General features: G+C 41.6%; 1 protein-coding gene across 9 annotated transcripts in view; it reads left to right on the top strand.

The window, feature by feature from the left end:
• PTPRT (protein tyrosine phosphatase receptor type T) overlaps positions 1-16,620 on the top strand; it is a 943,168-nt gene that overhangs the window by 727,664 nt on the left and 198,884 nt on the right. For all 9 annotated transcript variants that reach the window (XM_081096943.1, XM_081096945.1, XM_081096948.1 and 6 more), the window contains exon 12: positions 14,269-14,542. In XM_081096943.1, the coding sequence (XP_080953069.1) occupies positions 14,269-14,542 (274 nt within the window). The remainder of the gene's footprint in view (positions 1-14,268; positions 14,543-16,620) is intronic.

Consider the following 16,620-nt stretch of genomic DNA (forward strand, 5'->3'; position numbering starts at 1 on the left):
CAGCTGGCCCTGGTTACCTGAGCCTCAGGCAGCCCTGGGCGGCTGGTCTGCCGCCATCCGAGGCTTGCCTGCACCTCGGGCTGGCCCTGGGCAGCTGGGGGGCTGAGAGAACTGGGGGACTCCAGAGGCAGGCGCATGCCTGCTACCTCGATGGGGCTGAGGAGACTGGGTGCCGCCATCTGGTGGCTGTGTGTGCCACCATCTTTGAGACAGTGTGAGGGTCAATTAGCATATTCCCTCTTTACTAGATAGGAATATATATATATATATATCTCCTATATAATAAAAGGCTAATATGTAAATTGTCCCCACAACTGGGAGTTCGACTGGGAGTTTGACCAGAGGGCGAGGCCAGCCAGCCAAACGCCTACGGTTCATCCCCCAGGCCAGCCCTGCCCCCAGTTGCCCCTGCCCAACCCCAATCGAGGGCAGGGCTGGCCAGCCAACCTTCTGCATCCCCTCCCCCAGCCCGCCTGGCCTAATCGGCCCCAATCGGGGAGGGCTGGCTGGACCCCACCCGTGCATGAATTCATGCACAGGGCCTCTAGTATATCCTATCTAATAAAAGACAAAAGGGTAACTGACCGTACCTTTGCTATGCTTCCCATTGGCTAATCAGGGCGATATGCAAATTAACTGCCAACCAAGATGGCGGCCGGCAGCCACGGAGCTGGAGCAAGAAGGAGGCTTGCTTGCTCCAGTGATGGAGGAAGCCAAGGTTCCCCACCTCCTGCGGCCTGGCTCTGAGCTCTGAAAGCAACTAAGTTTCAATTATAGAAGCTAAACAAACCCCAGATACCTGCTTTCAGCAGGCTGTGGCCTCAGAGCAGTGACAGCAACAAAGTTTCAATTATAGAAGGTAAATAAATCCCAGAATTAAAAAAAAGAGAGAGAAAAAGGAGAGGCTGGGAGCTTCAGTCACCAGCCAGCCTGAAAACGGCCCTCAGCCCCTCACCCAGACTGGCCAGGCACCCAAGTGGGACCCCCCACCCTGAAGGGGATGTGACCAGCTGCAAACAGCCATCAGCCCCTCACCCAGGCTGGCCAGGCACCCAAGCGGGACCCCCACCCTGATCCGGGACACTCTTTAGGGCAAACCAGCCGGCCCCCACCCGTGCACCAGGCCTCTATCCTATATAGTAAATGGGTAATATCCAAACTGACCCTAACAGCAGAAAGACTGGGAATGAGTGGTCACTATGACACACACTGACCACCAGGGGACAGACGCTCAATGCAGGAGCTGCCCTCTGGTGGTTAGTGTGCTCCCACATGGGGGAGCTCTGCTCAGCCACAAGCCAGGTTAATGGCTGCCAGTACAGCGGTCGTGGTGGGAGCCTCTCATGCCTCCTAAGCAGCGCTAAGGATGTCCGATTGCAGCTTAGGCCTGCTCCCCGCTGGCAAGTGGACATCCCCTGAGGGCTGCGGGGCTGCCAGAGGGATGTCTGATTGCCAGCTTAGGCCCAATCCCCCGGGGAGCTGGCCTAAGCCAGAAGGTGGTCATCCCCCGAGGGGTCCCAGACTGCGAGAGGGCACAGGTTGGGCTGAGGGATTCCCTCCCCCCGCCATGAGTGCACAAATTTTTGTGCACCGGGCCTCTAGTATGTGTGTGTGTGTGTGTGTGTGTGTGTGTGTGTGTGTGTATATATATATATATATATATATATATATATATATATATATATTTAAGAGAGGAAGGGAGAGGGAGAGAGAGATAGAAACATCAGTAATGAAAGAATCATTGATCAGCTGCCTCCTGCATTCCCCACACTGGGGTCAAGCCTACAACCCGGGCATGTGCCCTGACCAGGAATCGAACTGTGACCTCCTGGTTCATAGGTCAACACTCAATCATGCTAGTCAAGCTATTTGCTGGATTCTTGATCAATTGAAATGGCAGTATTTAACATGAACTTAGAAAATCACACTGAAAGAGAGCGAACCTATTTGTTCAAGTCTACTATTTTTCAGGAAAAGTACACAGATTTTTTTCATGTAAATGATATCCATTGCTACCTTGTTAAAATGGTTTCTTGCTAATATTAAGCTGTGCTATCTTTTTCCCATTATATTTACTAAGTGGATTTTGCTGTTTTTTAGGGAAACTGTGTGTGTGTGTGCGCGCACATGTTGTGCCTATTCAATCTACTAGAACCTCTTGTGAGTTTCTTTCATTAAATTTTATTATCTTAGTTTACCAGTCTAACAATCACATCATCTGCAAATAATGATAATTTTGCGTCCTCATTTTCCATTGCTATAGCTCTTATTTTGGTTGTATTTTTTGTTGTGTGTGGTAGAGTTTTCTGAGCAATGTTGCCAAATAATGTTGACAGTTGACCAGCATGTGTTATTCCCAACCTCAAAGACAAGCCCTCTAGTAAATGTCCCCCATGTGTGATGTTGCTTGTGGGTTTGAAATAGGTGTTTTAAAACATGATAAGGAAAAATATCTCAATTCTTCCACTTATCTTCATGACTCTTAATGTCTGCCCTAGCCAATTTGGCTCAGTGGATAGAGCATCAGCCTGTGAACCAAAGGGTCCCAAATTCTATTCTTGTCAAGGGCACGTACCTCAGTTGCAGGCTCCTCCCTGGCCCCAGCCCTGGTTGGGTGCATGCAGGAGGCAGCCAATCATTGTGTTTCTCTCACATCGATATTTCTCTCTGTCTTTCCCCTCTATTCCACTCTTCCTAAAAAATCAATGGAGAAATATCTTCAGGTGAGAATTAACACAACAAAAACAAAAATCAGAAACAGGCCCAGCTAGGAGTGGCTCAGTGGGTGAGTGATCTCCAGTAGAGAGCGTGTAGGAGGCAGCCAGTCAATGATTCTCTCTCATCATTAATGTTTCTGTCTCTCTCTCCCTCTCCCTTCCTCTCTCTGAAATAAATTTAAAAATATTTTTTTAAAAATCAGAAACAGGTGTTAAATTTTATCAAATACATGCTTATATAATCATCTATTTCTATAAGCATATTGTTTTTTACTTGCACTTATTTATGTGCTATTTTCCCAGATTTTCTATACTTAAATCTCTCGGTTCCTAAGGAAAATGACCTGCTTATGGGGAACCAATGTCATGGTGTATTAGAGGAACAAATTGCAACAATTGGAGATGCCTTTTCTCTTTTTCTGTCTTATGTAATTATTTATATAACATGGGAATTATCAATTGTTGAAAGATTGAAAGAACTCATTGGAAAAGCCATCTGGCTCCAGTGTTGTTTACTCTGATTTTCATTTTATGGAATGCTTAATTAATTTATTGTCATCCTTTTTGTCTAATAACAAAGACTTCTCAGATTCTGTAAACAGGTTTGGTCCTACCCCGTAAGCATTACACATCATTGTTCTCATCAAAATAGTTTCTAAAGAGTATGAAATTGTGGTTTGATTTCCTATTTGACATGAGAGTTACTTACGAAGGTTCTTATTTTCCCAGTTGGGCGTTTTTATTTGTTTAGAATTTTGGTTTAATAATTCCTTGTTCTATTCTATCTCATTATACAGAGAAGACATAGTGTATAGTTTTACTTGCACAGAGACACTATTGATTTTGATGTAGGCCCCTTGTTATTTTTATCCTCCATACCAAATATCAAAATATTGATTCCTCTCTGTCATATCATCTGGGAGGAGTAGCTTTTCTAATTTGTTGTTGTGTTTTTTATTCTTGTATTTAGACATTTCAAATTTATACACAGACACATTTTTTTTATTTTTTTTGTAAGTTGTTCTATTGTTAAAGCTTAAAATGTGTTTTTCCATTCAAGATTTTTTAAAATTGTAAACCTACAGGAAGTTGCAAGAATAGTACAATAAACATGCACACACTGTTCCCTCAGATTCACCAGTTGTAAACATTTTTGTCATATTTACTTGCTCTCTTTTTTCCTCTCTCTCAAATGGTTGCTAGGTTAGTTGTAGTAATCATGGCACTTTAAGACTTCTAGTTTGTATCTCCTGAGAAAAAGGTCAATCTCCTACACAGCCACAATGCAGTCAACACACTCAAGAAATGTAGAATTGGTATAAACTAGCATCTCACATATAGCTTATATTCAGATTTCCAGTTTCCTATAAGGCTTTAAAAAATTCAACCCAGGATTATTTTTTTATAATTTTTTCTTTTTTCCATTGATTTGTGTTGTTTCTATTTCTATATGTAAAATTCACACACACACACACACACACACTTATTTGTGTGTGTTTTTTTAAATCATACCACAGTACCCATAGTGTAATTATTTTAACTTCATAATATGCTTTAATATCCAGGAGTGGTTTTTAACTCTCATTTTTTGTTTGTTTAAAAACATTTCTTAGCTATATTTTCTATTTTAAACAAACATATGAAAATCTCATTGAAGTTATTGGAATTTCTAAATTAAAGTCATTCACATCTTTAGGGTTCCCAAATGTCACCTAACCGGCCTCATATTTTATACAGTTTGCTTTTTCCCCCAAAGAAAACACATCGATTTGGCAAGAACAGACATCTTTACAACATGTGATGCTTTCACCCAGGACTTCGGCATTTTGTTCATTTATTCATCTTTCGTTCCACACAATTATTTAACACCCACTCTGCCAAGCCCGCTTGGCAGAAACGGCCTTTTTCTTCCCGTGTCAGCCCTGTACATTTCTCATTTGTGTTCCCTGCTGTTTTAAAGGACTCTCTTCTAGCAAGATTTTCCCCTTACATCCTCCAGCTTGTTTTTCATGCGTACAGTTTATTTATCTCTATCTTCTTTCAAACCACTTTACTGAATTCTTTTATTAATTTCAAAAGTCTTTCAGTTGATTCTCTTCGATAGGTCATGGCCATATTATCTACGAATGATGATTAATTGCTTTCCTTTCTAAAATGTATCTCTCTTCTGTTTTGTGTCTTATCGCAGTGGCCAGAAGATCCCATTTTAGAAGCAGGTTCTGGAGGTGAAGTGACTTGCTCAGCATGTCAGACGGAGCCAGTGAGTGGTAGAGACAGAACTAAAACCTCAACCTTGTTTTTCAGTTCACTGTTGGCTTTAGAAAAGGTCACCAAATCAAGGTCATCTCTCCAAAGATCAACTAACGGGCCTCATATCTGTCTATCTATCCAGTTGCTGTTTCCTGAAGGAAGGTTGACATTTGCAGTGCTTACAGTTCTCTTTTAAAATGACTTAACCTCTTAGGCGCATGTACACACACCACCCCCCCCCCCCACACACACACCCACACACACGCACACACACACACACAGTGTGAGTGATGATGATAAATGATATGGAGAAAACTAAAGCAGGGAAGTGTAATCGGCTATGGTGGTGTCAGGGTTGGGGTTGCTATTTTAAGCAGGGTGGTCAGGTAAGACATCGCTGGCAGAGACGAAGAAGCAAGCCCTCCAAAGGCTGTGTGTGTCTAAAGGACAGCACCCCAGGCACAGAGGGTAGCAAATGCAAAGGCCTTCAGATGGGAGCATGTCTGGAGTGGCCAAGGACCAGCAAAGAGACCCTGTGCCTAGAGAAGAATGGTAGGAGGTGAAGTCGGATAATTCATAAGAAAGGGCCTCAGAGACATTGTAAAGATGTTGCCTTTTACTCGAAGTAAAGTGGGAGCCATAGGAGGGCTTTGAGCACAGGCGTGTCAAGCCCTCAGTCATGTTTTTGAAGGGTCACCCTAGCCACTGTTTTGAGAATAGATTGTTGGGAGCAAGAGTGGAAGCAGGGAGACCAGTGGGAGGAGTTTGGGCCAGGCTGTTAGCTATGGAGATGATAGTGGTCAGATTCAGGCTATACATTGAAATTAGAGCCACTATGAGTTGCTTGTGTACATTACTGTGAACGAGAGAGGACCCATGGTAGAGAGGAAGTATGTGAGGGCAATAGCCAGGTCTTCTGCATTTTGATTTAAAATACATCTCAAGCAAAGGACAAGTTCAATTAAAGCCAGTTACATTTCTTTTTTCACTCATATGTGGAATTGAATGAACAAACTGAACTACCAAGCAAAATAGAGACAGATTCATAGATAGAAAGCAGACAGCTCAGGAGGGAGGGCTGTTGGGGAGTGGATGGAGGAATTGAGCAAAAAAGAAAAAAAAGAGAGAGAACTCATAGATATGGACAACAGTGTGGTGATTGTGGTGGGGTGGGGGGCGGCGGTGGAGATGGAAAAGGGCATAGAGGGATAAATGGTGACGGGAAAATAAAATAAAATAAAATAAAAATAAATAAATATTGAAAAAGAAGAGATGAAGCTCTGGCCATCATCAGAAGTCTGGTTTTTCCTTACAGGGGGTTTTTTTTTTAGCTTTCATTCGCAAATAAGTAAAACTTAATTTGAACTCTTCAGTTGAATTGTTATGGTTCCTTTACACAATATAAATTTCTCCCTCTAAATTTCTACTCAAAATCCACTTTTGTTAAATGCATCAAGTGCAATTCAATCAAAGAAGGGTCCAAATGGAAAACAAGGCAAGTCTCTGTTGTCTAATTCGATAACACAGTGATAATAATGCATGCAGCAACGCTGTGGTCTCCAGCCAACTTTTATGGAGACTTCACTCTTTTAAGACACATTATCTCATTTAGTCCTCACCCTCTTCTCAGAATGCTTCCGCAGCCGAGTTCCTTTTCCTGCCCTCATCTCACTGGATTGTGGAATCCAGTTAGTATGCATCTTTCCCACCTCAGTTCTGAGCTCCTGGGGTCAGGGGCCATGTGCCATTCAAATTTGCACCTGCTCCACTATAATCACTCAATATATCTGATGAATAAATGAATAAGTACATGAAAGGCTGAGAGAGGGGTCAGTAAGCCACGCAGCTAGTCAGAGGCCAAGGAAATAAGCACACGCACAGATTCTGACTAAATTAAATTGCAAATGCATACCTCTTCCCACTTCCTTGCCTCCTCTAAGAGCTATTGCGACTAGGCAAATAGTGAATAAAATCAGGAATTCCCAGAGCTTTGGAAAAAAGGTTGACTAACTAAGACATACCATTGTAAATTTCTGCTCCGTAGTTCCCAGTGACCTTTAATGTGAAGAATGTAATTCAAAGCTACGTTCTGTTGGGGATTACAAAACTCACACTTGTTTCTTAGCCCCTCTGGTGCAATAATGCCAAAGGTTTATTATAGCATTTTTGCATAAAAATACGTGCACTGTTGAATGCTAAGGCACAGACTTTCGAAGGGAGAAAGAACATCCAAGATTATTCAGTCCATTTCCTTCATTTCTTTAACAGCTTTATTGAGATATAATTTTCATACCATAAAGTTCACCTATTTTAAGTGTACAGTTCCATAATTTTCAGTAAATGTATGGGGTTGTGCTATAATCACCACGATTCCACTTTAGTACATTTCATCACACCATAAAACACCCTGTGCAGTGGGCGCCTGCTCCCACCTTCCGTCCTGGGCATCGCTAATCAGGCTTCTGCCTCTATGAGAGTGCCTTTTCTTGACATTTCATCTGAATGAAATCATACAATAGATAGTCTTTTGTGCCTGGCTTCTCTCATTTAGCATAATGTTTTTGAGCTCCATCCATGTAGAATGTATCAGTACTTTGTTTCTTTTGTTGCTGAAGAATATTTCATTATATGGATGTACCACATACTGCTTACTTTTTCACCAGTTGATGGACATATAGATTGTTTAAATATGTTGGCTATCATGAATAATTCTGCTATTATCATGTGTATACAAGGTTTTGTGTAGGCCTATTTTTTTCATTTCTCTTGGGTAGAAACCTAGGATAGCAAGAGCTGGGTGAAAGGTAGCTTTTTGATTACCTTGTCAAGGAACTACTAGATTATTTTCCAAAGCGATTGAACCATTTTTTCTCCCCGGAGGGTCCCAGTTTTCTCAAATCTTTGTCAACACTTGCTATTGTCTGTCTTTTTACTGATAAGCTATTCTAGTGAATGTGCGTGGTGGTTTCTCATTGTGGTTTTAATTTACTTTTCCCTAATGACTAATGAGGTTGACCATCTTTTCATGAGTTTGTTGGTCACTTGTATTTCATATTTAGAAATGTCTAGTCAAATATTTTGCCCATTTTTAATTGATTTGTTTGTCTTATTATTATTAAATTGTAATGACATATACTGGATGTGAGTCCTATACACATGATTTGCAAATATTTTCTCTCAGTGTGTAGCTTGTCTTTTTATGGTGTGTTTTGAAGCATAATTTTTTTAAAAGTCTAATGACATCCAATTTATGTGTTTTTCTCCCATTAATGGCTCATGATTTTGGTGTTATATCAACATACTCCTTTTTAAATCAAAGGTCATGAAGATTTTCTCCTAGAAGTTTTATAGCTTATCTTATTTAGGACCATGATCTATTGGTTTTGTTATATTATTATCTATTAGATCTGTTAGGCCGAAACCGGTTTGGCTCAGTGGATAGAGCGTCGGCCTGCGGACTGAAGGGTCCCGGGTTCGATTCCGGTCAAGGGCATGTACCTGGGTTGCGGCACATCCCCAGTAGGAGATGTGCAGGAGGCAGCTGATCGATGTTTCTCTCCCATCGATGTTTCTAACTCTCTATCTCTCTCCCTCCCTCTCTGTAAAAAATCAATAAAATATTAAAAAAAAAGATCTGTTAGTTCTTATGTAGTGTGAATTTAAATTTAGATTTTTTTTTCATATGAGTTTAATTGACCCAGCATCATTTGCTTAAAAGGTTATTCTTCGACCACGAAATTGTCTTGGCATCTTGTCAAGAATCAATTGATCATAAATATAGTGGTTTTTTTCTAGACTCTCAATTCTCTTTAATTGATCTATAAGTCTATTTTATATCTATTACTCTATGGATTTGCATACATTATGAAATTAGGAACTGTAAGTCCTCCAACTTTATTCTTATTTTTAAATTGTTTTTTCTATTATGGACCCTTGCATTTCCATGTACATTTTAGTATCAGCTTGTTCATTTTTAGAAAAGTGTTCTGGGTTTCTGATAGAGAGGGGAGAGGGGTTGGGAGACTGGGTGAAAAAGTTGAAGGGATAAGCAAAAAAGAAAAAAAATTATAGACACAGACAACAGTATGGTGATTACCAGAGGGAAAGGGAAGGCTGGGGGAGGTCGAAGAGGGTAAAGAGAGGGATAAATAGTGACAGAAGGAAAAATAGTGGCAGAAAGAAACTTGACTTTGGGTGGTGAACACACAATACAATATACAGGTATATTAGAGGAATAGTACACCTAAAACCTATATAATTTTATTAATCAATATCACCCCAATAATTTCAATAGAAAATTTTAAAAATCTATAGATAAATTTGTTGAGAATTTCCATCTTCATAAAATTGACTATTCCAAACCATAAACATGGAATACATCTCCATTTACTTAGATCGTCTTCAATTTTTTTCAGCAATGTTTTGTACTTTTCATTGTACAAATATTTCAATTCTTTTATTTAAATGTATTTCTAAGTATTCTTTTTTTTTCTTTATTGATTAAGGTATTATATATGTGTCCCTATTCCCCCATTGCCCCTCCCCCCTCACGTTCATGCCCTCATCCCCCTGGTGTCTGTGCCCATTGGTTATGCTTATATGCATGCATACAAGACCTTTGGTTGGTCTCTCCCCTTTGCCCCCTCCCTTCTTTTTGATACTGTTGTGAATGAAAGTGCTTACTTAATTTCATTTTCAGATTTTTCTTTGCTAATGATAAAAGTATAATTGATTTTTGTATATTGATCTTGAATCCTGTGTCCATGTTGAAATTGAAAGTGTGTGGTATGAAGAAACAACGGGTTATTATTCAGAAAAGCTGCCATTTGTAACAAGAATGAATCTGAAGGACATTATACTGAGTGAAATAAGTCAGACAAAGAAAAACAAATACTGCATGATCTCTCTTATATGTGGAGTCTAAAATGGTCCAATTCATAAAAGCAGACTAGAGCATGGTGATTGTCAGAGGCTGGAGGGTAGAGGAAATGGGGAGGTGTTGGTCCAGGGGTTGTACAGGATGAATAAGTTCTGGAGAACTGTAAATACTGCATTTTATACTTGAAAATTGCTAAGAGAATAATCTTAAATATTCTTACCACACACAATGGTTACTATGTGAGGTGATGGGTATGTTAATTAGCTTGATTGTAGTAATCATTTCACAATGTATACATATATCAAAGCCTCACATTGTACACCTTAAATATATATAATTTTTATTTGTTAGTTATACCTCAATAATACTGGAAAACCAACTTATAGGAAATGGACTCATTGAAACAGAAAGAAAATTGGTGATTGCTGGGGTTGATTGGTAGTCAAAGGATACAAACAAAATTTTTTAAATCTTGAGTTTAATTTACGTGAGTTATACCTAATATTAGATATCAATTTACCGTATTAGAAAACGCAACTGAGAAATATTTTAAAATATTCATTCATTTAACAAAACTTTAAATAAAAATCATTTTATTGAAAATAATAGTAGTGAGCCCATTACATGTTAGCATCAATAAAATATTTTTATGAAAATAATTAATTTGATTTAGTGATTTAGTGAGAAGTGTAGCATTGTTTTACATTTTTGCTAACCTCTAGCGTCCAGTGGACTCAGAAGGCTGCTAGGTTCTATCTGTTTTTGCATTCAAACTATGGCATTATGTTGCTTGATTGAAGTAAATGGAGAGAGTTCAGCCCCTTGCGGTCATGAAGTCCTATGGCTATGCAAGAACTCCACAGTACCCTTGTGAGAGATTGAATGTGCAAAAGGCAGAGAATGTCTTAATGTTATTCTAAAACTAGTTTTGACCTCGCAAATCATGTGAACAGGTGTCAGGGACACCGGGTGGGCTTCCGCTCCCTCAGGGCTTCCCCCTTCACATACAGGTACCTGCCTTGTTCCTCCCTGCCTAATGGGTTGGGACTGAGTTGTTTGGGAAGGAGCTAGAGCAGGGCAGGGCAGAAATTGTAAACTTTACTCGTGAGGACTAAGGTTGGTTGTGGCATTGATGAGTTAGTTCTGACGATTTTGTGTGTATTGTGTGAGAGAGTTTATGAGTGAAAATGTTGATGTTGGAAATGAGGGTTCTCACTGTAGGGAAGAGGAAAAATAGCCCTGGCCAGTGTGGATCAGTTAGTTGAGCATTGCCCCATGCTCTGAGAGGCCACTGGTTCCATTCCTGGTAAGGGCACATGCCTGAATTTCAGGAGGCAGCCAATCAATGTTTCTCTCTCACATTGATGTTTCTCTCTCCCTATCCTTCCGCTCTCTCTAAAATCAATTTAAAAAAAAATTTTTTTTAAGAAGAAAGGAAAAACAAATGTGGAATGGGGATGGTGAGGAAGACTTTTGTGTTTTTGGATTTGAATTGGCGATATCAGCCTGAACAATCAGTATAAATTTTTTTTTAAAATATATTTTATTGATTTTTTACAGAGAGGAAAGGAGAGAGATAGAGAGTTAGAAACATCGATGGGAGAGAAACATCGATCAGCCGCCTCCTGCACATCTCCCACTGGGGATGTGCCCGCAGCCCAGGTACATGCCCTTGACCGGAATCGAACCTGGGACCCCTCAGTCCGCAGGCCGACGCTCTATCCACTGAGCCAAACCGGTTTCGGCCAGTATAAATTTTTGATGTTTAAAACATGTTGCTTTTTTCTGTCCAATGTATGGACATAGGAACAGTGGAATCACAGTAGCCATGAGCTAACTCAATATCCAGATATTTCCTTCTAAATTTCTTATTTGGAGAAATGCCTGGTTACAATCTTGGTAAGAAGAGCACAGGTAAGCCACGGACACCTTGTAGTGCCAGCAAGTGAAGGTGGGCACAGTGACCAGTGGAGCCACTAAAGGATGTGGGCGCTGCCCGGCAGGACTCCCACTGGACTGGAACTATTTTAATTTTATAATTTCTTAGATATTTTATATTTTACATATTTATAACTCTTTGTACCTGTGGCTCGTATACAAGTATAAAAGTAAAACAAGTTTACAAATGAACACGTGGAATCATCCAAGAAAATAATCAGTGGTGGAAACGTCACTGTGAACGATGGGACATCCCATGTGCCTCAGCTGAGTGGGGCTGGAAACAAAGGTTGAAATCCACCTTGTACACCTGGATCTTTGCTCCTACACAAGTCGCATGTGCCCTGTAGGGGACTCTGTGGGTGCTGATCAGCAGCTTCTGTGTGCTTTGATGCGAATGGCTCTCCGTCCTGACCTTCTTCCAATGTTCCCCATTAGACTACCACAGCCACCTCTTCTGCCCCCCACATGAACTGGGAGTGCCTGGGAGTTTCTGTCTCTGCAGTGGAGTACGTACCCACTCACTGATTGGCACTGGAGGCCCAAATGCCCTTGGGTTGAGATGAGATTAACTCTGAGGTACAGTTTATATTCCAGGGCTCCCAATAGGATCAGACTGAGAGACTGGATCTTTGCCCGAAATCACATTCCTGCTTGGCTCCCTCCCCTCTCCTCTCCCTATTCCCTTACTGGTTTCTCCTGGGTCCACTTTCTTAGCAACACGTCATTTCATTGAAACCTTGGCTGAGAGCCTGATTCTGGGAGAACTGGAACTAAAACAAGTTTGTTTCTGGGAGAACAGGAGCCCAAAGGTGCCCTTCCGAAGTCAGGCAGCCTTCCATTTTGAGCTACAGTATACTGTATCATCTGATGTCAGCATTCTAAACGCATACAGCCCTTGACTGGAGACATCTTCACTAAATATAGAAAGGGGGCCACAGGGTGTGTCAGTGATGGATGGATGGGTCTGATAGGGCCATGATCTCTCTCAGTGAAGCAGGAGTGATCATCTAAACCATTAGTTCAAGAATTGGAGGAAGCATGACTGTCTAGAGGCGGGGCTCTCTAAAGCCTGCAGAGGAATTCCTGCAAGCTTTGCTCTTAAAGGTGTTTGAGGCAACTGTCCTCTCTGGGGGCGGGGGGTCTTGCGACTTGGGACTGGAGTAGAATGTTCTTGTCTCAGGAGACACTGAAACTACAGGATGCAAGTTGCTGGCAAGCCTGGGTCTGAAAAGCTGGAGAGATGAGGATGGTGTCAGTCACTGTAGCGTTGAAGGTGAGCTGCAGCTGCAAGGATGCCAGAACCAGGAGGTGACAGAAGGTTCAGACTCTCCTTGACCTTATGCATTGAGGTGGGGCTGCAGCATAGTTTTCAGGGCCCTAAAAGAAGAGGTCCCTGGGTTAAGTCATGCAGAAAATATGATCATAAATGTCAGTGTTCTGACTGGGAGAAATAGAGAAGGTATCACAGGAGGGAAAATGGGTGAGTAAACACTCTGTTGTGAGGTGAGCATTTTAAGTTCTTCTTTCATGTTATCAGGATTTTTCTACTACAGAAAAAAAATCCTGTTAACTTACAAATAACCTTAAATAGTTTATTGCAACCACATTTTTTGCACTAGAATATGTCTCTTGGGGGTTATTCTCACTTAGATATGATTTTATCATTGCCAGTGAGGTAAAAACAGCTTAGATAAATCTATTTTCAAGGCACTGATAATGGGATGAAGGTACTACAATCAACAAAAATAATACCCACTTTCTTTTTCTTTCTTCCCATACTGCTTCCCAAAGTGGATGGGTTAGGGCCACGAAACTTGCACAACTTGTATGTGCTGTTTCTTCTCTTCTCCTTGATCAGACTTCCAAAAGGTGGACTCGAAGCCAGGCACAAAGTGTCCCAAATGCCAGATGGGGAGTTTTGGTTATGTCATTCAAATAATGGACAGCTTATGACAGTGTTTGAAAAGGGACACTGCTATATGATTAGGAAGATCAATAGATTGACTGGTTAGTTGATCAAATAAATTAGAGACAAAGAGACCCATTGAGTCTGGGTAAGAGGTGGATACGTGCCCATCCTCAGAATTATGAGTGGGAGAAGGAGAAGGCGGAGGAGCAACTGCAGATTGCAGATGTCAAGTCAACAGGGCTTATTGATTCGAGGTGTGGAGTGAAGTATAAGGAGGTAGGATTGAGGATGAGCCCCATGTGCAAGACCTGGCCACTTGATGGGCAGCACTACCCTTCACTAAGGAAGAAATGTCGGGGAGCAGGCGGGTTTGTAGGGAAGAGTTGCGTTTAAGGACATATCCAGTGTGAGCTGGCTTTGGAACATGTAAATGGAGGTAGATTTCTACAAAGCAGTGGTTTATAAGTCTGGAGCCCAGGAGGGAGGTTTAGCAGTAGAGAGAGGTGATGGTAATGACTAGCAAGTTCATCCCACCCAGTAGCATTCATTTGCCTCTTCTCTATCCTGTCCAGTGTTTACCAGCTGGTTGTCAAGGAGGAAAGACTTCAGAAATCACGGCGGGCAGCTGACATCATCGAGTGCTTTTCGGTGCCTGTGAGCTATAGGAACGCCTCCAGCCTGGATTCTCTGCACTACTTTGCTGCTGAGTTGAAGCCCGCCAACCTGCCTGTCACACAGCCCTTCACAGTGGGTGACAACAAGACATACAATGGCTACTGGAACCCTCCTCTTTCCCCTCTGAAAAGCTACAGTATCTACTTCCAAGCGCTCAGCAAAGCCAATGGCGTAAGTATGGCCACATGGAGGCCGCTGCTCCTCTTGTTTATATTTTCCCCTTTCTCATATGAGAAGGCAGTACAGCTTCAGAGTGTGGATCAAATTCAGCATCATACTTTTTTTTTTTTGCAAATAGGGTGTTTTATTTTGTCTTTACTACAGCACTGACATTTCATTTATATAGTCTATGACTGTTTTGATGCTGCGACCATACAGCTGAGTAGTTGACACGGAGACTCTCTGCCCCATAAAGCCTAAAATACTTACTATATGACCCTTTACAGAAAAAAAATTGTAGATCCCTGTATTGGAGGATTTAAAAAAAAAATGGTGTTTCACTTGGGCAAATCACATGGCCTGAGTCTTAATTTCCTCATCTATAAAATACCTATCAATTTGATATCTGTGAATGGATAAGCATATTTTAGTTAATCAGTGGATACCAACTCCTTTATTATTATGGTTAATCCCATTAGAAAATATATTTTTCTCCCAAAGACAAGGTAACCTTTCTGTGTGTCAAGCATTTTTTCTGGACAAAATATATATTTTATTCTAGCTTCTATGCATTGCTCTTGGTCCATATTCTTGGGGACCAATAAAACCCATGCAATCGCCTTCTCAGGTGGTAGTCTTTCCGTTGCAGAAGATCTTTCCTACTCTCCACCTCCCCTCTGCACAACACAACCATCTGGTCTTATTTTCTGCAAGCTAGTCCCTCTTATGACACGAGTTTATCTTTTCTCTCTAGGATGCCTTTGTGGACATACTCCAGGTTAATATATTTTATTCAACAAATTATAATGAACAACTGATATATGCTAGGCCTCTATAGCTAAGGTTATGTAGATGTGCCCTTATAGTGATGCAAGGGAGTGGAGCAGGTGCCTTGCTCCCCAGTGTGGCTGGAGAAGGGGAAGCTGAGCCAAAGCAGATTTGGTGACGTGTGAAGAGCCTGTGCAGGCTCTGGTGGCAGTCATCATCTTGTGAGAAACCTGGGTTGAGGAGCTAATTAACATTTAAAATGTCCACAGACCCATTTAAATTCCACATTGGTATTTCAGTTCTACATTTATTACTGGTTCAAGCAACACTCCTCACATAGAGTATAAAGCTACAAAGAGAAGCAGCCAAACTGCCTTCCACCTGCCCATCTGGTCTTCCGTCTGCATGTAACACGGATGCATTAAGCGGGGGACATGAAGATGGGCAGAAGCATCTTGGGGCCCACCTTGTTCCTGATTCACTGCATCCCATAACGGCCAGTTTATTGGTTCGGCACAGCTCTGGGAAGGCGTGGCTCTCCTGCTCTTGGCAACATGTCAGGAGATGCTGTTGGGTTTGCATGCTGTGAAGAGGAGTAATAGTTGTACCCAATTCATACTCTGTTACATTCCTGCTACGATGCTCATAAGAACCCAGCAAGAGACCCAGACTATAGAACCCAAACACTGACAACTGGACCCCAAGAGGAACATTGTCGGCCCTGAGCAGAAGAGCAGGTGAAGAAGAAGGGCTTCTGGAGGTTCTGCTCCCCAAACACCACACCACAGTCCCCTTCTCAAGACATGGGGTTTTGCCCTTGGGAATGAAGTGTCCCCCCCCCCCCACTCTTAAGCTAGCTGATCTAGGAAGCAATTTCTACTACTCCTTCCAAGATGAGCAAGGTCTTGCTAATCAGTAAGCAGTAATTATTTGTGCTCTCAAGCCCACACCATGTGTCCTCCCCTTTTGGATCTAAGACTTGCAGTAATGACACACAAGCAGGAATGGAACCAGAAAGGTGCTTGGGCCAGGTGTCCTGAGGGTGCAGTTGGCCTCACAGGAACAGAGAGGAAAATCTGTGGAGCTGTTGTATTTTTCTGGCAAGAGAGAGATTCCACACTGCTTCCAATTACTGTACTTAGTATTAAGTTTTACTGAACAGGGTTTGTGTGAAAAGGTCATAGGAGCAGAAAAGCTATTCTCAGTCTGACAAATCCCTGCCTGGTCCCTCTCAGATTTCTTCACATCAAAAAGCAAGCACACAGTGCAGCTAAGCCTGGAGGACTTTTGAGTCAAAATGGTATAACCCACAAATTCCTTAT

The sequence above is a fragment of the Myotis nattereri genome (genome assembly GCF_964212035.1).
Source record: "Myotis nattereri genome assembly, chromosome: 8".
Taxonomy (NCBI): Eukaryota; Metazoa; Chordata; class Mammalia; order Chiroptera; family Vespertilionidae; genus Myotis; species Myotis nattereri.